Source organism: Ursus americanus, chromosome 27 (genome assembly GCF_024610735.1).
Source record: "Ursus americanus isolate L20-20 chromosome 27, mUrsAme1.1.p, whole genome shotgun sequence".
Taxonomy (NCBI): domain Eukaryota; kingdom Metazoa; phylum Chordata; class Mammalia; order Carnivora; family Ursidae; genus Ursus; species Ursus americanus.
Window position 1 is genome coordinate 29,846,686 of NC_142153.1, and position 22,282 is coordinate 29,868,967.

At 54.0% G+C, this 22,282-nt stretch overlaps 1 protein-coding gene across 7 annotated transcripts in view; it reads right to left on the reverse strand.

The window, feature by feature from the left end:
- Positions 1-367: 367 nt before the first annotated feature.
- Positions 368-22,282, reverse strand: part of KBTBD11 (kelch repeat and BTB domain containing 11) — a 41,602-nt gene continuing 19,687 nt past the window's right edge. For all 7 annotated transcript variants that reach the window (XM_087856473.1, XM_087856478.1, XM_087856475.1 and 4 more), the window contains one exon: positions 368-7,138. In XM_087856473.1, the coding sequence (XP_087712599.1) occupies positions 4,197-6,314 (2,118 nt within the window). In that variant the 5' untranslated portion in view covers positions 6,315-7,138 and the 3' untranslated portion in view covers positions 368-4,196. The remainder of the gene's footprint in view (positions 7,139-22,282) is intronic.

The following is a 22,282-nucleotide window of genomic DNA, read 5'->3' on the forward strand; positions in this document are numbered from 1 at the left end:
GGAGGCTAAATGAGCATGGAGACCCAGAAGGTGTGGTTGGCATGGAAACCACCACTGCCACCACTTGCAGGCGGAGGGGACAGGTGAGAGGGCGGAGACGTGAACAGGCACCTAGTAAGTGTGAAGAGACCCCCGAGCTTAGACGTGGGTGCTGGAAGGACCCTCGGGAATCATCATACTCCTCATTCATAGATGGGGAGCCGCCAGCGCAGGCCTCGCAGGGCTGGAATCTCCGCAGCCCAGGTGAGCGTGTTTCCAGTTTCCGGGGGCGGGAGGGCGCCTCACCTGGCGCTCCGCTCTGCAGGGTGGGGGTGTCAAAGGGGGGGACGGGGGCAGACAAGCAACCACTACACAGATTCAGGAGCACTAGCATTTCCGATGATTTATTTCATCTCGGCATAAGCGGACAGGTACAAGGTTTCACAGCAATTGCGCCTGGGTGTGAAAAACCGAAGCGTTAACAAACACATTCCCTGCGTACAGCGCCAGCGGGCTAACCCGGGCTGGGGGCGGGGATGGCGTGTCTCTCACCGACACCACCGGGCAGTCTGTTGGGAAGAGCTCTGGAGGAGCTTGCGTCCCCCAGAAGAACACCCGCAGCCCGCATTTCAGCTCACTGCCAGCCCGTTCACCGCGCGTGAGAGCCGCGAGCCCTGCACCGGGGCGCGAGGGCACGGCCTCCCCATGCAGCCCGGCAGGTGCAGGGCACGTGCGGGCAGAAAGGCGGATGAAACCGGAGCGTGTGCGTGTCTCCCTTCCCAGCGCCATTGCTTCTCACGAACACCATCGCACAGGACCAGCAAAAGGAAGAACGCTGAGTTTTTTTAATGCCCAAATACAACATTTTGTAAGCTAGAGAACCATCTAAAGTAAGACAGAACACAAGCAGCACTTCTGCCTACATTTCGCCCCGTGCAGGTGTTACAGCGGGCGGTGGCCGAAACGACCTTGGCTTTAGGAACCACAGCAAAGGACCTCAAACACGTCCCGTTTCAAAACCGTTCACAGGAAGTTACCCAAGAGACCCGCGGATGAGCCAGCAGTACTGAAGCCGCACCCGAAGCGACCGCGGAGGCGGATGGCTTCATCTCTCCGGCGTCTGCAGCAACACCCAAGGCAAAGAGTAGGAACTGCCGCAAACGCGCGGCCACAGCGTCTGTGTGTTCTCCTAGAGGAAAAGAAAGAGGTGCCACCAGAGACGCAGAAATCCCATCAGCAAGTCCCAAATCCAGCTCCAGAGAGCTGCCAAGAGTCAGGTTGTTCCCGGGACCAAGAATAAACGCCGGAAAGAGGACATCTCGAGCCCGTGTCTTTGGGTTTCAAATGAACCTTGAGGGACAACAGGTTGTCAGCCAAACAGGATGGAGCTTTTCTGTGCACTGCAATCCTCCCTGACAAGACCTCCGCTCTTTCACATACGTGGAAACGTCCGAGTGCAGGGTTACCTTTATGAGAATCAGGGATGGTCCTGCTACACACATGAGGTCCGCCTGCCTCTGACACATGGTCACCACGAGTCCGTCTGCAGCAGAACAAGCACCCGGTGAGTAATAATGGTACAGTATTCCTACACCGCGCTGGATGCAGACTCGGAGCATCAGCCTGCACATGCCAAGGCCCCTCCTTGGAACATCAGCGGTCGGGGCAAGTCGCAGCAGGGACTGCCCACCCCCACCCCCACCAAGCAATCCTCCACATCGCGGCCCCAGAGAGGTGGCGTTTCTGCTTGCGTACCTGGTGCAAACCTTGTGGCTACAACTCCAAATAGTGGCCCCAAAAGCAAAATAAATTGGTCCCGATGGCATCTGTTACTATGAGGTATTCCTATTTAGAAATAAGATACACACTATTCTATGTCCTTTTACCTATCCTTCCGTTTCCCTAGGCTTCCTCGTGTATTCCATTGGGACAAACCCCTGGAGCTCCAAGGCCAGTTCCTGCAGGACTGATGCCATGTCCAGGACTGGCCTTTGTTAAATTAAATCATAAAACAATACACAGAACTCCAGCTGGGCATGTGATGGGGAGGCTCTCTGCACCTGCCACCCAGCACGTCCCTGTGGGGACGAGTCTGCTTTGGAAATCCACCTCCACAGAATTTGTTTTGAAACGGTAAACATCGCAGGAATGATTTCTCAAGCAAAATCACAGTGATAGTATTTTATGAACTTGAGATTTAAGGAATGAAAATATTAGCCTGGTTCCATTTCATATAAAAGCTTTAGCATAAATATAGTAACATTCTAGAGGAAAATGTGCTATGATACAAGGCGTACGTTTCTTTAAAAGAACATTATTTGTTTCCTTTTGCTCTAACTTCTCTTTCTACTACTATTTCTGCATTCTACTCCTAGAAGGCCAGGCAATCTGAAGTCTGTCCTTCTTTCCTAAGAGGATGAACCAGGCTGCCAAGGTAGCCTCTTGGCTCGTGAGCAATCATGAGCAACCACACAGGTCACCAAACATACGCTAACTGAAATCGTAAATTCCATTCCTCCGGCACATGGCTAAAGATGCAAGCTGGTCACGTCTGAACATACTTCGCCGATAACTTCCATAATCACAGACTCTTTAAAAAGCATAGTTTATTTCCCAATGACCCACTCTTGCTACAGAGATGTCAACCCCCATCGCTGGATTAAGAAGTGAAGAGTGGTGGGGGTGCATGATTTCCTCTAATTAAGTGCCAGTGACTTCCAACGTGTACTTTTCCTACCACAATCAGGAGACGGACTGGATTCAGAATCCGGACCGGTTTGCCTCTATTTGTGAGTATGTACTTCATCCTTCAATTCAGAGTAAATAGTAACCTCTGTCTACGCCTATTTGGCAGGCAAAGTGTTATAACAAATGAGAAACATTTTATTTGTTTTTAATGCTTGTGACCTTTCAAAGTACTGAGTTTCACGCTAATTCTTTCAGGTATTTTGGAACTCAGTTAGAAAAATGTAGTCTACTTGCTAACGACATTATAAATGTGTGTTATTTCCCCCTATGTCAACTCTACCACAACATGCTTGTAGAGATTCATTTCCCGCATCAGCATTACCTAATACATACTTGGAACATCGTAAGTAGTGGGTTCCAAATGTGCCTACATGTTTGTCTTTAGAAGTGTCAAAAAGAGTGCTTTTAACCTTCTTCTGGGGGGGGAGGGGAAGGGGTAACCATTTCTTTGAGCCCATTATAAAATATGAAGGGGGCTGAGCATGCACAGGGTACCTGACAAAGTTCCTTTTAAAATAGACAAGCACCCTTGTGGGTCAGCTTTTCCTATTCATGGTCTGCTCTCTGAAGGAAGAGTAAATCATTACTAGAACATCGGACATAAGTATTAACACCCTTTAACTTAGAAATCTGTAACCCATCTAAGTTGAAAGGTGAGCTGATCTCCTCGTGAGGGGGGAGTGCGGCCCACTCTGTGGGATCTGCAGTCGGCAGGGGAAATCCTTCCACTGCTTGCTGGACAACAGACATACTGTACCAAACATCCCACCTTTCATACTTGTGAAATCTGGACCTAACCCAACCCACACTTGAACATAGGATGACATGAGCCTTTTAACTAAATTAGAAAAGTTTTAAAAGCTCTACGTATAGGTTATGAATTTAAACCTCAAGCCAACAGAAGTGTGGCCTTCTCTCAGTGGCTCACCGATATAGTTCATGGTGTCCTATTTCAGGGTCTCCCCTGGGGCGCCGTGGCCCTGAGCTGTGCTCGCAGGGCCTTCTCCTAGCGCAGTGAGGAAGCTACTGCGCAGACTCACGTCTGGCCGGCTCTCCACCCCACTCGGGAGCGCAAGTGCCCCCCGAGCACCCCGGCTCGCCCGGGCACACTCTGGGACCCACCCACTGATCCTGAGGCTTCATCTTCCAATTCCTTCTCCTTCTCCCTCAGATATCCCGTGTCATATTTGTAAGGTTACTATTTGCACACACCTTACGTACTATGCCATTGACCCCGTAAAGCAAAGCAGCGCAAAAAGGAATGCAGAATAGGGCAGCAGACCTTAAAATAGCATTGCGGAAAGTCTTCAAGGCCCCACGACAAGATTCCAACTTCAAAGCGTTTAAATGGTCCCCGTGGACAGCGCCCACCCCAGGATTCTCTCCTCGCCCTCCCGCCCCTCTACGCAGTTGGATCTCTGCCCACGGGGGCGTCCCTGAGGGAGAGGCCCAGGTGGCCCCTGCCCACCCTACGCGGCGCCCTCCTCAACTCGGTCCGGCTTCTCGGGCAAGTTGAGCACAAACGGAAAGAGCGCGCCTCGAACGTCCAAGGGGACGCGGAGCGGCGCGGGTTCGAAGCTGCCGCCTTCGCCCGCGCCCACGTCCGCGCCGGGCTCGCTGTCCTGCGGGGGCACGAAGCGCCAGGTGCCTGCGCGGCTCACGCAGTAGATGGTGCCGTCCAGCGCCACGCAGCGGAAGGGCTGCAGGCTGGATGGCGCGCCTGGGGGCCGCAGGTGCGCGGCGCAGCGGCTCCACTGCTTGGCCAGACAGTGGTAGCGGAGTACGCTGACGCCTCCGGCCGCCGTGGCCGCCGCCTGCGAATCGCCACGGCCCCCGCCCAGGTCGAAGCGGTAGATGAAGCCATCTAGGGCCACCATGGCCGCGGAACGCTCCCTACTGCTGCTGCACGGGCACTCCTGCCACTCGTCGCGCCGCGGGTCGTACTTGAGCAGGCGATAGAAGAGAGAGCCCCCGGACACGTAGATCTCGCCGTTGCAGGTGGTGGCTTCGTGCGCTACAGCGAAGGCACCCCGGGGCAGCGGCGCCACGGCGGCCCAGCGGTCGGAACGCGGGTCGTAGCGCTCCACGCTGAGCAGGCACTCGCCGCCGACAGCGTACAGGTGGCCGTCCAGGGCCAGCAGCTGCAGCTGTGAGCGCGCCTGGCGCAGCGGCCGCACGGTGCTCCAGCGGTCGGTGGCCGGGTTGTAGCAGAAGACCTGGTCCGAGGGGCGCGCGCGGCCGTCGGGACCCGCAGGCCCCACGCCACCGGCCACGAAGAGGTAGTTGTAGAGCACGCACAGACCGCAGCCCCGCGCCGGCGCGCCCTCCGGCAGCCGCGTCAGCTCGCGCCACTCGCCGGCCGCCTCGTGCAGGCAGTAGACGGCGGCGTCGCCCCGGCCCTCCGAGTCCCCCGACGGGCTCTGCGGGCGGCTGCCCGCGCGCTCCCCGCCCGGTCCCAGCGCGGCCGCCAGCAGGCGGGCTCGGCCGGCGCGCAGGCGGCGGCGCAGCAGCAGGTCGCGCTCAGCGCCCGACAGGCGCCCGAACACCGCGGGCTCGCGCAGCACGTCCAGGTAGTGGTCGCTCATGAAGCGGTAGGCGGCGTCGCGAAGCTCAGCCAGTCGCTGCCGCTTGGCCGCGCTCAGCACCTCGTAGCAGTTGGCCAGGCTCAGCTGCGGCGCCACGGCATCGGTGGCGCGCTGCACGGCGCACGGCAGCTGCAGGCGACGCGCGCCGGCCACCACCTCGGCCACGTTGTCGGGTCGCACGCCCGCCATGCGCCCGCTGTACGCGTAGGCCAGCAGCAGCCGCAGCGCCGCCCAGCCCACGCCCTGCACCCGCAGCACGTCCCGGGACGCGCGCGCGCGGAAGTAGTCGCTGCGAGCCGCCAGCACCGCCTTGTGCGCCCGCAGCCGGCGGCCCGACACCTCGATGACCAGGTCGGGCTCCCCGTGCGCGGGCCCGACGCCGGGGGGAACTGGCGCGGGGTCCCCGGGCTCCTCGGGGGACAGGGGCTCCTCGGGAGACACGAGCTCTTCCAGGGACGTGGGCTCCTCGATGGACACGGGCTCCTCGGGGGACACGAGCTCTTCCAGGGACGTGGGCTCCTCGGTGGACGCGGGCTCCCCGGGCGACACGAGCTCTTCCGGGGACGCGCGCTGCGCTGGGTCGCCGGGCTTCTCGGCGGACGCGGGCTCTTCCGGGGACACAGAATCCTTGGGGGACGCGAGCTGCTCGGGATCCCCGGGCTCCTCGGGGGACGCGGTGTCCGCGCTGCCGACCTCCCACTGCCGCTCCACCACCAGCGGGCCGCTGCGACGCGAGGGCGGGGAGGACGCTGCGCCCTCCGCGGCGGAGGCGCGAGACTGCGGCGGGGAGTCGTCCCCGGAGCTGAAGCACAGCGACGCGCTGAGACTGCAGGGTGTCTGCGCGTCCGGCGGCTGCAGGCTGCCCTCTCCCGGAGCCGCGGGAGTGCCGCCCCGGCCCCCGGCCTGGCCGCACGCTCCCTGCGCAAAGGCGCCCCCGGCCTCGGCCCCGCGGCCGTGGTCGTCCCTGGGGTAGAGGGCGCAGGGAGGCACGGGGTTCTCCATGGGAACGCTTGCTCTGGCCGCCGCCGCAGCCGGACCCCCGCTCAGCAGCCCACCATGACCGCGCCCTGACTCAGCCTGCTCAAGGTCGACTGTTCCTCTGGGGCCCTAGCTGCACGGACTTTTCCTGGCCCGAGATCAAATTTCACTTTTGTGTGCACAGTTCCTCTGGCTCACACACGGCTCCCCTCTCCCGCAAGGAGGAGTGTGTCGGTCCTGTGTGCACTCTCAGCTGAACTTCTGGAGGGCAGGCACGTCAGTGTTGGCTAGCCCAGTGCCAGGGTCTCCGTGGCTGCTTCTCCAGGCCGGTGCATGGATGCTTCCCTGCAGGTACGGCCTCCCACGGCCTCCCGGGTTCTCCGCAGTTCCTTTGCAGCTCTGAGCTACCCAGAGCGGCTGACAATCCCCGGCAGGCCCTTTCTTTCTGGGCTAGTGTTCATCACTTTACTTTTCATCCCATCTGGCCCATCGCTGCGTCCCAGGACAAACAAGTCCAAGGCAGGCTGCCTCTAAACTTCAGAACCGGGTTTTAACTCCGTTTCCTGTGGAGCCCACGCCATGGAACTTGGTTTTATTTTTAAGACTCCCATTTGTGATTCGGGTTTCTATTAGTCTTCTGTCCTTGCGTCAACAGCTCCTGATGTGTCTGCATCCACACTGTTCACTCCCCGGGGAGGGGGGTTTGTCCATAATTCACTTGCCAGGTGGGTGTTAGTAAAACAGGATTACTGCAGGAGAACTGGCTTTCCTCACTGATCCGTCAGGAGCCTCTTCCTTTGTTGGAACATCAGATGTTTCCATATGGTGTCAGCACACTCTTCTCGTTCCTGTTTGTGGGAGAGAGAGAGGGTGTTTGAGTGTGCATTTTTCAGTGGCGTTATTGTGTGTCATGGGGTCTACCACACTCCCCCACCACTGCCAGGTTAGGGGACTCACAGCGGGTGGGAAAGGGGAGTGTGACCCTTCACTGCGGGACAGTTTGCTGAATAAGATATACAGAACACCTTAGGGATTTTTTTAGAAGTGCCCTCTCCTTGTTCCTGCCCTGTTTATGAGGCCCATGAAGGAGAACCCAACTCAGGCAATGGGCTTTAAAAACATTGGGTTGATCCAAACAAAATTGCTTGTTTTGTGGGTAAAAAAGCAGTCACATATCAACAAATTCCTAGTTTCAACTTAATGGGGTGTATATGTAAAGAACGTTCGGTGAGAAAGCATAATTAACCTTATTAATTTTATTAATATGTGACACTTTCCCTACAGTCTTTTCCAGTCGGTTTCGAAAGCAAATATTTGGAGGAAGGAGCTGAGAACACTTCTCTGGAGTTGGTCTCAGAGGCTCAACTCCAAAATTTGTTTGCTCATTCTTGGAATTGTGTCTCTGAAAAACCTCAGAGAAGCAATTCTCCAAATAGCCCATGTGCAGCAAAAGAAGGGCCAAAGCAAAAAAAAAAAAAAGTGGAAGGCAGATGTGAGCATGATAAAATATAATCTTTCCTAAATTAGGTTTTGCCAAACCTAATTAGGCAAAACCTTCTGAGACTCCCCAGCCTGAAAGGGGTCTTAGCAGCCTAACCATGAACATAAGGGGAGAGTCAGATTGTGTTCCAGCTTTCTAAAGAAGAGAATACAGGCAAGAAACACACCAAGTACAGCTTAGTTTTATCATTATTAGGTGGGATGTTTTAGCCTCTCAAATGAGACGGATGATTCTTAATCAGCTTCCCCCAACATCTCCTGATTTCTGCCTATTCTACTGACGACGGTTCCCTGACCCTTATAAATGCTCAGGGTTGAGCGTATATACCTGCTTGCCCTTGCTTCCTGCTGCCGTGTTACCAAAAACGCTTTCCCCTTATTTTAGCAGTGTCTTTGAGTTGGACATTCAAAACATTCAATTCTCCCTTCCCCGTCCTCTGTCCTCTCTTTTCCAGAAATGTAACGGTAACCTCCATGGCACATTCCCTGTATGCAAGGCAGTGTCCAGACGCATGGAAATGCCGGGTTAGGAAATGCTGAGTGAGCTGAAGCCTGGCCTGCGGGGTGTGTGGGTCGTGGAGGAGGCCAGCAGGACCAACACGCTCTGTGTTTACTCAGCTGTGCCCCGGCCCCGCTGCGATGCCATCCGAACTGTCCCGAGCCGCCATGCCCAGCAAGGTGGCCGTGAACGCTGGCGCACAGCGAGGGAGGGCGGCGACGCGCTGGAACGCTGGGAGTAGCCTATACAGCAAAGCTCATGGCATCGTCCCAAGGACGCAGTGGTGCTTTCTCAGTCGGCGAGGTCATTCGAGGGAAAGTCTGATAAAGCTAAGACATACCAACGTAACTTACTCAAAAATTCATAGATACAGAAAAAAGGTTGTCAGAGTCAGGGGTGGGAGAAATGGGTGAAGAGGGTCAAAGGGTAAGTATATATGTGGTGCGTATGTGTGTGTGCGTGCATACACGCGTGTGAACCTTAATGTCAGAAAATCAGAGAACTGGCTGTTACTAGGCTCGTTCTTTAACACTTCTGTACGCCACACAAGACCGTAGACCCCAGAGGACTAACCTAGTGTTTTATTTCTTTCTGTGGCCTGAGAAAGGGTCCCAGAACTTCCTGGCTCTTTCGCTGGCTTGGCTCGTTAGAATGAATAAAAACCCAAGAGTTGTCTTCATGTCAATCATCACAGACTGAAAGAAAAGGCGTAGGATAGGACACATTCTTAAAGCTTCAGTTTGGAACTCGGTGTTTTAAAAGCCCTACAGAGCCAGGCTGGTCAGGTGTGTTTTGTTGTAGGTACGATGAAGCAGGAGCCGCAGCTCCACAAAGAAACCAACATAATCCAAAGAAGCGGGTGGTCTGACCACTGGAGCGGTCCAGGGGCCTCCAAGAGACAGATGGGGTTCTCATCGCAGCCAACCAGAGAAAGAATAACACTCAATCATCTCGAAAATCATGCCTCTGGGGTTCTTATGACGATCCCACTTTTACTTGCCAACACACATGAACCTTATGAAATTGTGTCCTTTTGCAGGAGATTTCCAGCAGAGGTGGTTTGACTCCGTCCCACTGACGCCTCTTCACCAGGCGCCCCGTGCGCCCCGGCTGGGATTAGAGCCGGTCACGCCAGCCTCCCTGCGATGGAGCCGAGACAGCCCCTCCCAGCTCAGCCACACGACCAGCCCTACGCCCAGCAACCAGGTCAGGAGTCCCTGTGCCTGTCCAGCCGGCCAAGGTGATGCCACGCACACATTGTCAGGGATGTAAGAGCCTGCCGCTCTCCAGTCAGGCACGGTGACGCTGAGTTGGGAGCTGGGAGGCCGACCCCAGCAGTCCCTCCACCGGGGAAGCTACGGTCCCCAGCTTGCAAGCGTCTGGCCTCGTGCGAGGCTCACCCACCACCTTGCAGAACAAATGGATCCGATTCCACAGGAGAAACAAGGACATTAGGCAGAGGAGCTGTTTCCTTTTTCAAATGGTGTCAAAGGAACTCAGCAGGAACAGCCCTATCTTCCCTCCCCCCAGAATGACCACTACTGTGATTTCACCTTAAAATAGATGGGGAGGAGTCAGCCCATCGGGCGTTAACAGTCCTGAGACATCAGCAACTCTGCTAAGACGCTTCGTGTCACATTTCTCTGGATTGGAAGTCAGGGTTTCTCCCCCATTTTGTGGTTGGTTCTAGAATCAGAATTCCACGAAGAGGCCCCTGGAGGACTCTGGAGGTTGCAGGTCCTGGTCATTGGCAGTAACTGACACCCCCTCTGTGATCGTGGCCTGGGGAAGGCTTTCTTTCCCGAGTGGTCACCAGCAGGCGCTGCCCCGAACGCCACTTTGGGGGCTGCTACGTCAGAGGGTAAACGGAGTCCTAGCATATGGGGACGTGTCAGGGGGGAGATGGGGTGACAGTGGCAGGCTTTCTTCTTGACTCTAGTTAGAAAATGTTTCAATAAGAGCAAGTTTTATTTAAATATAATTTATGTAGCATTTCCCCCTGAAGGATAGGAATCTCTTCTGGACCTCATAAATACCTAAAGAGACTTTTTAGTTTCTTTCCATGAATTTCTTCACTATTAATAGGAATTTTTTAAAAAATGATTGTGATTTCCTAATGTGGACATTATGTATCTAATGTGGGTATTAGTTTATCTAAAATTAAATATGCTTCCTTATAATATAGGTTGCTTGAAAGAATCTTCCTTCTAAATTATTATGGTCAGCTTTTTTAAAAAAAATAAAGTATTTGTTAATAGACTAAGGAGACTCATCTGAGCTTCTGCGACACGGAGCAGATTTTGCTGCTCGTAAGGAATTCCTTCTGGGTGTTGTCCCCGTCCTGCCCAACCTGTTCCATAAACATCTCCATCCACACCCCATTAGGTCCCAGAGTCCCTGGGGACAGCACCTGCCCCATGCCCACCGTGTGCCTTCCCCAACACCAGAAAGACACCGTTCTCCCAATGAACAGCCAATAGTCAACGTGAGGTTCATTAACAAGAAAGCCATAAATACAAGAACCAGCATCATGTCCCAGGGACTTGTAGGGAACCTCAGGAATTCTGTTGGATTATAAAACATGTTGATTTGCTTCAGCTGTTCATACAAATATTGCTTTTCAAGATGATTTCTTCTTCGGGCCCCAATTAAAATGAGTGGGCAGTTTCAGAAGGGCCTTGAGCAGGTGGGTGGGGAGGGCGCCCAGGCTGCAGGCTGACCGCTGCTCTTCACCCCCGTGCCTGGTTCACATTTCCCGAGTACTCTTCATAGGACAGAGCAGAGTTTTAGGAGGACCGTCAAAATGACGTGTGCAGAATTACAAAGTCCAAAGCTAGCCACGGGGAAGCATCACTCACAAAACAGGTCTTCATCTGGAAACGCAGCCCATCAACTCTGCTGTTTGGCTGCTAAAAGCAAGTGGTGTGTGGCGTCTCGGAAGACATGAAAAGTGGTAGCCCCCAGAGTCTGCCAGCAAGAGATCTCTAACAGGCTTCAAGCATGCAGATACTCCGTGAGTAAAGGGAACCTAAAACCAATATATTCTGTGCAGTTTAGAAATGACAGGGTGGCTCGTGACATAGTTTGCGGGGTAATTATATAATTAGATGACTATGTGGCTGCCCTTCCGTAGGTCAAGTGACATTGATTAGAGCTTATTCCACCAGACTACAATCTATCACTTTATTTTTTACGAAGGACATTCCTAAAAGACCAGATGAACTGTGACATAGCCTCACTATGTACCGGGAGTAACGAAATGTGATAGCTAACGTCGCCTGTCACAGGCACGGCTCTCCTGTGCGAGCAATCATACAAGCATGCGAGGCCCTTGCTTTCACTAGCTCCGTTCTGCAGAAGAGGAAATGAGACGTGAGGCAGCCTCACCAGCGTCGTGCAATGACTCACGCATGCAGCCCCTAAGTGCCAGAGCCAGAACTGGAATCCGCACCCTGGCTCAAGGGCACACGCCGAGAAACACCAGGTCCCATGCTTTGGGAAGCGCTCGGTCCCTCACTAGCGCTGACCGCGAGGGAGGGGACTTCAGCTGCTTCCACAAACTCAGTGGACTGAAGCCTGCGCTGTCTTCCCGAGCCCCGTCCGTTGCCCAGGGCGACCTGCCCACAGGGTCCTAGAAACTGGCTGCCCCACCCAGCTCCGAGAGTAAAGCAGACAGACGCGTGCGGGCACCTGCTCGGAGTGCTTTTGCGGGAGTTATTAGGGCAGTCACAATCTTTGTAACTTGAAGGGGCTGAATCTTCGGCGGGGAATAATGGGAACAAGTAATCTTACTGGGAATTTCCTGAATAAAAGCTTTCTGTAATAGCTATTCTTCAAGTCCAGACTCCAAGGCTGGGGAAGGAGGCGGTGGGCCAGCTGTTCCAAGACACTGCGTCCTCGTGCATGTTTGTACCTCAGATCCCTTGCTGACGGGGGCTCCCGTGCCCCAAGCCAGCTCTGTCGGCATTCGAGCTACAGTGCGCCTCGTTGCCGAGCTCCGGCTCCAGGCTCCATGTCTGTGGGGACTGCCCACCTCGCTTTCCCGTGAGGTGGTGTGGTCTGTGTTCCCAGAGAAGGTCTCGTATTAGTGCCACATAGGTTCACCCCTTGTCTGCCGTGCACCCCCCTTTTCTAGAACATGAAATTCGGGACAGAAGACTTCATTACTCATTCTATCCTTACCACGGGCTCTCCAAGGGCAACCAGCAAACATTTGATTGGTGAATGAATGGACGATGTTAACCAGGGAAACTAGAAAAACAACTCTGAAAACGTCCACATGTAAACCACATAAAACCAAGTTCTGAAACTGTACCAAGGATGACGTATGTTACAGTGTTATCAATGAGATAGGGTACCACTCAGAACAGCTCTCGAAAGGGATTGGAGGTGATCTCTGGGTGTTGGTTTAAAGATAGGCTTTCTAATCTTCTATATAACTATGCTGAGTTTCTGTATTTTCTAAAAATGCAAATATACTGCTTTTATAATCATAAACAGTTGTGGGTTTTAAATTACAGGTTTGCTCCAGGCAGAGTCCAGCACATAGCTGGCCTTCCCCGTGCCTCGTTCAGCAGTGCACGGCCTCAGGTCGGCTCTCTGCCTGCAGTGACACAGCAGCCTTCGAGCTGAACAGAAGGAGAAAGGGCCCTGCCTCAGTGGATCAGGGAGCAGAAGTCAAAGGAAAGCTTGTCTTCAGCAGAAGAAAAGGAAGCCAACACACAGAGCAAAACCTAGGAGCTGGATCAAGCCATGCTTACAGCCAGCTTCACCCTGGGGCTTCTGAGGTATGTGAGCTAATAAATTCCATTTGTAACGTAAGCTAACTTGTGTGGGATTCCCATCCCTGGAAACTGCAGTCATTCTAACTAAATACCAGGACCCACGTCATGGCGCTGCCCTGGGGATGACCTGGGACGTTTGTAAAGAACTCAGCACAGCACAGTTCCTGCCCCTGGGAAGTGTGCACAGGTGAGGGTTCCCACCCTGGCCAACATCACAGAGAGCCCAGCAGGACCAAACGAACACTGACAATCCCAGCCGTGTGTCCAGACAAGCCCCCAGGGCCATCACGGCAACTTCCAGGTCCATGCTCATGACCCACACACAAGGACAAGTAGGGCAATCATCAGGGTCCTGATGGAGTAAAGGAGAAAATGTTCGATGCTCAGAAATTGCCAGTTACTAGTCTCATAAAAGCAAAAAACGTAGCAACAGACCCAAACCACAGCACAGTTTTCCCTTTTCCCATCTCTGGAGCATTGAACACGTGGCCTCAGAAAAAAATGCCTGAGATTGTTCTAGCTGTTCCCCATGCGAGCTGGCTACCCAAGTCCGCAGGGATAGCTTCCTGCTGGTCAGGAATTCAAGACGGTTGGTGGGAGCCTGGGATCTCAGCCTGAGGTGCCGTGCTTTGCTGACCTGTGCCCCCCACTCTGTGGGCAGCTCGCGGTGCACTGTGCGGAAGGCCATGCAGTGAGGGGGGTCTCTGTGTCCGCACCCTAGGCCTTCACCAGTTACTGCCTGGTGGGAGGGAGTGAAGCAGCGTAGAGAGATGAAATTTACATTAAGCCAGCTGGACAACCGGGTCAAAATTTGTTGAATGGATTTACTAAATGTTCTGCTTTCTTCCTCAGATCATGGATTTTTTTTTTTTAGTTCAAGAGTTCTGAGATACACACCATGTTAGAGCTCCAGGGTGCACAAGACGTTCCTTTGTTGGTGATGTAATGACCACACTGGGAAGGAGAGGCGGAAGGTAAGAGCCACCTTCTGCGGCTCAAGGGAGCGCTGCGCCTTCACATGCCACATGCAGCGTGATCAGAGGGCCACCGGCTGCCAGCTGCCCCACGGTCCTGTGCGCACCCGAGTCCCTGGCTCACAGAACTGGAAGAACACCTCTGTGCATTCTTTCCAAAGACAGTCTCCAAGCCAGAGGAGCGCAACGTCTGCTCCAGGTTTCCGCAAGTGCCTTCGGAGGGCAAACTCAGAATATGTTGAAATAGAAGCATTCGTCTGTCCTTGTCGGTCCAGATTCAAGATTACAGATTTAGCCAAACATACAGCGTGAACAGTAAGGTTATAGACAGAATCACCGAGCACCTGGAAAGAGGTGCATGAATTGCAAAACTATGTTGCAATATTAGCTAGGAGATGCAATTCTGAGCAGCATGTGGGTAAACTGACTTTTCCAAAGTAAACCTGTTTTGTGTATCCCCTGAAATCAAGCTGAGTGTCCCACCAGTGATGGGAAGCTGCAGTCAGAAATGAGAGACTACCTGAGCCAGATTAATCCCAGCTCTTCCCAGTTGTTCCATCTGTTAAATCCCCATGGATACCTCAACGCCGATAAATAACTGACCATCTTCAGTCGTTTGCCTACAACGTAGCAGGAAGCGTACGAGGTACCAGAAAGCATCTAGGAACCCAGCCAATGTGGTCCCAGCCCCCACCGAGTTCGCGGTCTAGTGAGAAGGCAAATCCCAAGCCAGTCTATGAATTCCAAGGGAATGACAAACTGGTGAGTGCCGTGAAGGAAACACACACGATTCTGAGAGAACGATGGCTGGACCAGATTTCTACTCTGGCATCAGGAAAGACTCCTCTGAGAATAGGGAGTGCTTGTGTAACCCCGAGAGGAGTCATGGTGAAGCAGGTAGCGTGGAAGAGCCTAGCTAGAGGGAAATCCTCGCGGTGGAAACAAGCCTGACCAGTTCTAGAAACAGGAGGAGGTTGGAGGCACTGGGGAGCCCTTCGGGTCAGTGGGTCAGCGGGGCCCGCCACGCCCACGGAGCCGCAATGTCTCCGTGACAATGGAAATCCCTTGATGGCTGGTGAAGAAGGGAAGGGAAGGTGACCTGATGGTAACGTGATCAGTCCTGTGCTTGAGAAAGATTGCTTTGTGCCCCTTGCACAAAAAGAATTCACTAAGTTGCTCTTAGACTGAGTTTGGATCTGCCAAGACTACTGTACATGTTAAAAATGAACTAGATTTACATGTATCGCTAAGAATACATTTCAAAAACACAATTTTGAATTGTTGAGGGTTGGCGGTTTGTAGAAAGAGACTGTAATACCATTTACATATATTTTACACACGAAGAATATACTGTATGTTTTGGGAATGTGAAGAGGATAGGCCGGGATCGGGTATTGAGGTTACTTCCCAAGGAGGAAGGAAGGAATGGAAGCTCCCACTGACTCGGTATCATCTGTGGTTGTTGTTTGTTAAATGTAAAGCATAAAGGGCAAAATGACAATGTGTTAAATCTTTTTAGGGTACACGTGTACTTCTTTCTATTACATTGCTCATGACGTTTGAAATATTTCACAATTGATAATCTGAGAAGTTAAATGGCTACCAGTATTTACCAGTCAATGAATCTAGCTTAGTCCTGAAAATGGATGGAAGCCACACAACCTTAAACATTAAGTAAGTGGAGTTCATCTTAAGGGTAGGAATCCCCTTGAGTTACTTGATTCCTAGTGCTGGGATCGTTAGTTGAATCACTGATTCGGGATGCTGAAAGTTCCAAAGGAACTGAAATTTGGCAAAATTAAATAAAAACTCACATTTTGTCATCTGTAAAGTTTTAAACTCTTGGTTTTATAAAAGAGAGCCTTGTCCAAGATCACACACCAGTTACCTACAGAGGCTAATTAAAGCCTATGAAAGTCCCCGGGCACCCCAGGCCGCTCCGTCGGTTCAGTGTCTGCCTTCAGCTCGCGCTGGGGTCCTGGGATCGAGCCCTGCATCCTTGTACCCTCCCTGGCACCCCTGCATTCTTGGGCTCCCTGCTCAGCAAGGGGGCCTGCTTCTCCCTCTGCCTCTGCCCCTCCCCCCCACTCTCTCGAACTCTCTCTCAAATATATAAAATCCTAAAAACAAAACTGAAAGTCCCAACCCAGTGCCTTTTCTACTAATGTCACTTGCTTATTTACTGTTGTTGGTATGAATTGAAAAAGAGGCGGAAACCCTTCTCTCCAGCTTCTGTTCTGCTCTGGTTTGGATGAACCGTACGGCAGAGAGTCCCATCTTTCCTCTCCCATGGCACCTGCGCCGTCGGCACATCTGCACGGGCCTCATCCACGGACGTTATCTCACTCCTGCTCCCTCCCTGACCACGGCAGCTGCCGACAGTGAGCGTGGACCCTGTGGGGCCTGGGGACAGCCACGCAGAGCCGTGCTTCTGCTCAGGGTCCAGGCCCACGCCTGGCAGAGAGATCACAGAGACAGACAGTGCAACGGATCCAAAGTCCTCTCACGAGGGTGAGTTTTCGAATCAAAGAGTGGCCGGCCTGGAGGGGAGGGCAGCTGAAATGCTAACGGACCTTGCAGTGGTATCTTAGCCAGTATTTTTGAAGGAGAAGCGAAGAACTGTGGTCTGACACGTCTGAGTTCACGAGTGTGAACAGGAAGACCATCTCCTGTCCAGGTGGTCCAGAAATCACCAGGCGCGAGTGTGGACGCAGGAGCTAAATGTGTGTAGTTCTCTCTTGAGACTGACTCTGAGGATCCCTTGTGTGATTATTTGCTGTCTTTGCAAACTCTGAACATCAGAATGAATATGGTTTATCGATGAAAGTCAGCAATGTCTTGATTTGTACCGCGTTTTTTCCTGTAATATGAGTTTGAAGCCAATGTGAGGGTGAGTTCAGGGCGAGAGAGGAAACTTCAGTCTCAGAACGATGATGATTTTGGAAAACAAACCCAGTCCCACTTTGCAAATGCCAAATACAGGGAGCCACCTAAGTTACTCTGGGGGACTGAGGCTTCTGAGCGAGCCGTGAGGCACCGGGCGGCGGCCCCCGCAGTCTGCCCAGTGTTTGGAATTCCCTGAAGACGTGGAAAGTTGCTGAGTGGAAAAGATGGTTTTGAGGCAATAAAACCAGGTGGTGGGGACCCTGGGTGGCTCAGATAGTCAGCGGGGAGCCTGCTTCTTTCTCTCTTTCACTCTCTCTCTGGCAAATAAATAAATAAAATCTTTAAAAAATAAAAACAAAAACCAGGTGGTGATGGGCATCTGCCCAGCTGGGCCCACTGTGACCTTTTGCTGTGTAAGCTGACAACATATCCTCACCGAGGTGACCGACCCTCAGTAAGAGCTGGGGCCCCACGCGGGGCGTCCCTTCCACAAACCCTCAGCCTCCTCTCTTGTAATGGAGCCTGCTTTTGGCAGCCACCCCTTCTCGTCGGGGGTCTCGGCACGCAGCCCTGCCCCTCACAGCCCAGCCCACAGCAACAGGAGCTCCTGAAAAGGGCTTTGGATTTTTATAGAAGTTTCCATCGACACCAGGACATACTGTGGATACCTCCCAGAGCGGGGGAACGCAATGCTTCACCAAACTGCAGCTACCGGTCCACCTTAGCTCAAGGTCATGTATCTGACCTCCCTCGTAGATGCGGGGTTGGGCCGTGGGCACCTGCGTGCTCCACTCTGTTCCCACGACCCCCGGATGGCCAGCTGCTTAGACAGCCCGACCACCTCGTCAAGCCCTCATCCAGCACGGCCGGTTTCCAGTGCCCCGGATGGAAACTCAAATCTCTGGAAAATTTCAGGACAAGGACTTTCCAGAGCATTCTCATTTGCAAAGCACTGAATAATAAACAAGGAATTTTGTCAATAAATTACATTATATTGCTATGCCATCATTAAAAACTGTGTTCTCAAAGTTTCCAAGCATTTGGGAAAAGGCCTCCATCACAATGCTGAATTTAAAGACCAAGATCACAAGAGAGCTCATGCCATTTAAAGAGAGAGGGGGAGAGAGAGAGAGAACACGGGGGGAAATGCAGGAAGAAAGATGCTGAAAAAAGTGCCAAAAAGTCTAAAAGGCTTGTTGATGGTGAGAAGATGTGTGACTTCTTTTTTCCTAAGTTTTGGTGTCTTCCAACTGGCTCTCCTCAACATGTACTGCTTTCAGAATCAGAAAAATCACACACGCACCCCCCTCTCTGTCCATGTGTGTGTGCATTCACGCCCGTGTGTATGTGCTTATGTGACCACATACGTGTGCGTGCGTGTGTGTCTGTGTACAAACGTACAACGCCAGGTCCAGTCGGGCCCCCGAGAGGAAGGGTGTTCAGGGAAGAATTCAGTGAAACCGAGCCCACGCTCCTCATGGCCAGGCTCTCAGGCACATTGTCCTGAAGGTGATGTATCACTTTTAAAAGTCAAATTCTGATACATCTCAGGCCTGATTTGGGCTGTAGGTTTGCAGGGAAAACATGTTGGCATGAAGCCTGCTAACCCTCCAAGTGTCCAGTCTCAGAAACTGTCCCCACACTCAGGACGTCAAAGACCCCGAGAGCACCAGCTCCCTGCCTTTCACAAAACCAGGAGAAACTGAGCCCAGAGGGGCCAAGCGACTGCCCGGGGCTGCACGGCTACGGAGCTCAGGGGTGGACCGGAACCGGGGTCCTGCCGTGCCCTTTCACTACGCGGCACTATCTCGAGTCCAGGAATGTGAGACAAATGAAGGCTAAGATGCAGCTACTTGTAAAGATTCCTACAAACCCCACAATGGTCGGTGCACAAGACCGCCCAGGCGACCAGCGGATGTGGGCAGCAGACTGGTGGCGTCACCCCAAAAGCTCCCAGATACTCATCTGCTGGGGCCGGCGCCTCTGAGAACAGGCAACAGAACAGTGAGGAAAGATGCTGCCGCACCTTTGCGCCTCGTCCGCTCGCCGACGAACGCCTCCTGCACGTGTCGGGGCTCCACGGGCAGGGACAAGTGCCTCTCAGCTCACACTCCCGTGTCAGCAGACCCCAAGGCCACCGTGAACCCACAGTCATGGCCACGTCTGAGCAGCAAGAGACTCTAGACTCCAGTGTCCCTAACAAGGCCCTGGGGCCCCGCGTAGGGACACCCTGCTGAGCCAGAGGCCATAGGCGCCTGGATTCCTTCAAAGCTCCCCGCTGGTGGGTCACAGCCTTCGGTATATAGACTGGGCCTCTTTGTCCTAGCTCAATATTTCTCCTTGAAATATGTGACCCCTCCAGGAGATCTTGTCAATAGAGTAAATAATATGAGCGTTTACGTTAAAATGAATCCCGGTGATGTCTGTCTGCACGAACGAAATGAAGATAATTGTTCTTCCCACCCTGACTTCTTTAGAGTGATAATGCACAGGGCTAGAATTATTTCCTCTTATTTCCGTATTTAGGCAGAGTGATTCCCCTCCCCCCCGGAAGAGCAGGAGTGTGCACAGGTGAGTGGCCCGTGCCACGTGCCACATGAATACATAAGACACTGTGACATGAGCTGAAGCCCCAGTCACACTCGGCGCTGGCTACCCTGCCCCGGGATTGGTGGGGAGGAGCTCCCCTCTGCACCATGAACCCCTGCCGAGTGCACGGACACAGCATCCTCCCGGCAGACGCAGCCCCCACACCTGAGCTGCCCAGGGCTCTTTATCAGGGTCAGCTTCTCGTTCACTAAGTCATGCATTCATTCACAAACATATAATAATACAAGCCCACCAAATGCCAGGCCCACTTGTAGGCCAAGCCAACCACGGGAAACAGGACACGAAGAATCCTGGCCATGGACCCCCGTTTCAGCAGGGACACGTAACCTACATCAGCCCCCCCAAGCCCACTGAATGTGACCCGCAGGACGCAGGTGCAGAACCGGCGTCGTGGGGCTCCTGGTCCTGTGAGGGCAGTGACAGACACCCCCCGACCCCCATCACCAGGGACCGAGTGAATGATCACAGATGAGGGACGGGCTGTGGAGGGATAGGCCTGCTCTGGTGCCTCCAAGAACCCACCATGGAGGAAGCCCGGTGTACATGGGGGCAAAGAGGCGGAGCGGGACTTGAGAGGGAGACAGGACGGATCATGCTGCGGTCCCCGCACGGAGGGAGCTGCCGGTGGACAGCGAGGAAGAGCAGCTGGACCGATGCACAGGTGGATGGCTGTGGCACATGGTCACTCCCTGCACCCCCTGTGGCATGTGGCCCCATCGCTGCAGCCCATCCCACGCCATCCCCACCAGGGGAGGCTGACTCCCCCGAGCACCGGTCCTCCTGACCCGAAGCAGCTATGGGGAAGGGAGGCCGTGTGCAAATGGCAGGGCAGCTGCTCCTGGTTCTCCTCCTCGGGGGACTCCCACCTTGGATTCCCGCCCCACCGTGGAAAACGCAGGGTGACGCTGGAGTGCCCCGCAGGAGAGGCCACAAAGACAACGGGCCATGCCCCGCTGTCAGGGTACCCCAGCCCAGGATTTGGAAGGGGGGAAGAGCCGTCCCTACAAAACACTGCCCAGACTGCCGACCTGTGAGCAACATAACCGCAGTTGTTATGATCGAGGATGTTCTGGAATGACTAGGTATGCACCCCACACGGGTGAGCAGACAGCCAGCAGCTCTCCAGCCACTGTCAGTGATGCTTGGGGGAGGCCTGGCCCATGCTCTGGGAGCCCCGTTCCAGGCAGCAGAGAGGCTAGCAGCCCGGCTGGCCTCACTGAGCAGGACAGCCTCGGGGCGGTTTCCAGGCAGAGTTTTCTTGGTGGCTTTGATGCCATGAGAGGGCACGAGGATGAGGAAGGAAGTGTTCTGTTCTCAAGGGAAATCTGGAAAAAATACAAAGGAACCAGGCCTTGCTGGGGGCTGGGACCAAACATAAAACCAGCTCTTCTCCCGGGCCTCTCCAGGACTGCCAAATTAAGGAGCTTCGGGGTAAGGATCACACCCGGGGCGCACAGACCCCTCGTGAGGGCCTCCTAAATATCAGGGGTGTGCCTCAGCCAGTCACGAGGCCGCGAAGGCGCTCGAGGGCAGGCCTCGCAGACACGGTCAACCGCAGCTCTTAGGAATTCTCAGACTTTTCACAGCAGCCCTGCAGGAGTCCGAGGTGGAGAAAGGAAAGGTTCGTGTCCATGACCTTTGTGAGCCCCACAGATGCACAGAGAACCCCCCGCGCCTGTGAGCCCGTCGTCACACGGGAGGAGCTACAGCCAGTGCAGACGACGTGCGCCCGAGACGGCACGAGAGGAAAACAGGAAACGGGCTGAGAAATCCATCAGCGGCAGACACCAGCCGCTTCTTACGGAAAAGAAGGACGGCTCGGAGGGGAGAGCCAGGAATCTAGAAGGCAGAGCCAAGCGTGATGGAAACTCATGCCCAGGAATGAGACTGCAGCCCTTTCCAGGAACCGCCAGCTCAGCCCGGCAGCAGCGCGGGTCGCCACGGGCCAGGCCACTGTGTGCCTTCCCTGTCCGGCTTTGGAACAGGAGGCTGCGGGGGTTCATTTGGTGCATCTACGTGGCTGGGCCCCAGGGCCGGATACTCCCTCCAGCACCAGTCTACACTTGCTGTGAACATACTGGTTAGAAGGGATTCACATTTAAATCCGCAGACTTGGCTAAGGCAGATCCCCTCCCTAATGCAGGGGGGCCTCATGCAGTCGGTGGAAGGTTCTGAAGGAAAGGCTGGGGTCCCCCAGGAAGAGAGAATCCTGCCTCCGGATGGCCTTCGGGGCTCCGGCGGACGCACCAGCTCTTCCCTGGACGGGCTCCTGCCAGGAGCCTGCCCTGCGAACTGCACACCGGCCAGCCCCACGATCGCAGGAGCCACACCTTGCCATAAATGAACGTCTCTCTGTCCAAATACGGACATCCTGCTGGTGCCAACACAAGCGTCTACAGCTTTTGTCCTATGCCTGCCCATCACTGCTGGTGGGTGTCCAGGGCAGACAGCGCTCCTCTTCGGTGTGTGGATCTTCATAAGGAGAACGTGCCGCAGGAGTTGTACCCAGGACTAGTGCCCAAGAGGACCTGATTTCAACGATGAGGTCCCGGAGCCTGAGCCCGACGCCACAACAGGATGAGATTTGGGAACTGGATGTAGGAGTCGTGTCATTGCACGTGGGAGGCATAGGAATTCAGAGGCCAGAGGGCGGGCTGTGGCAGATGCTATTTTCCGAAGATGGCCCTGCATGCATGCCATCCAGCCAATCTTCTTACAGTGTGACAGGATACTCCTCCA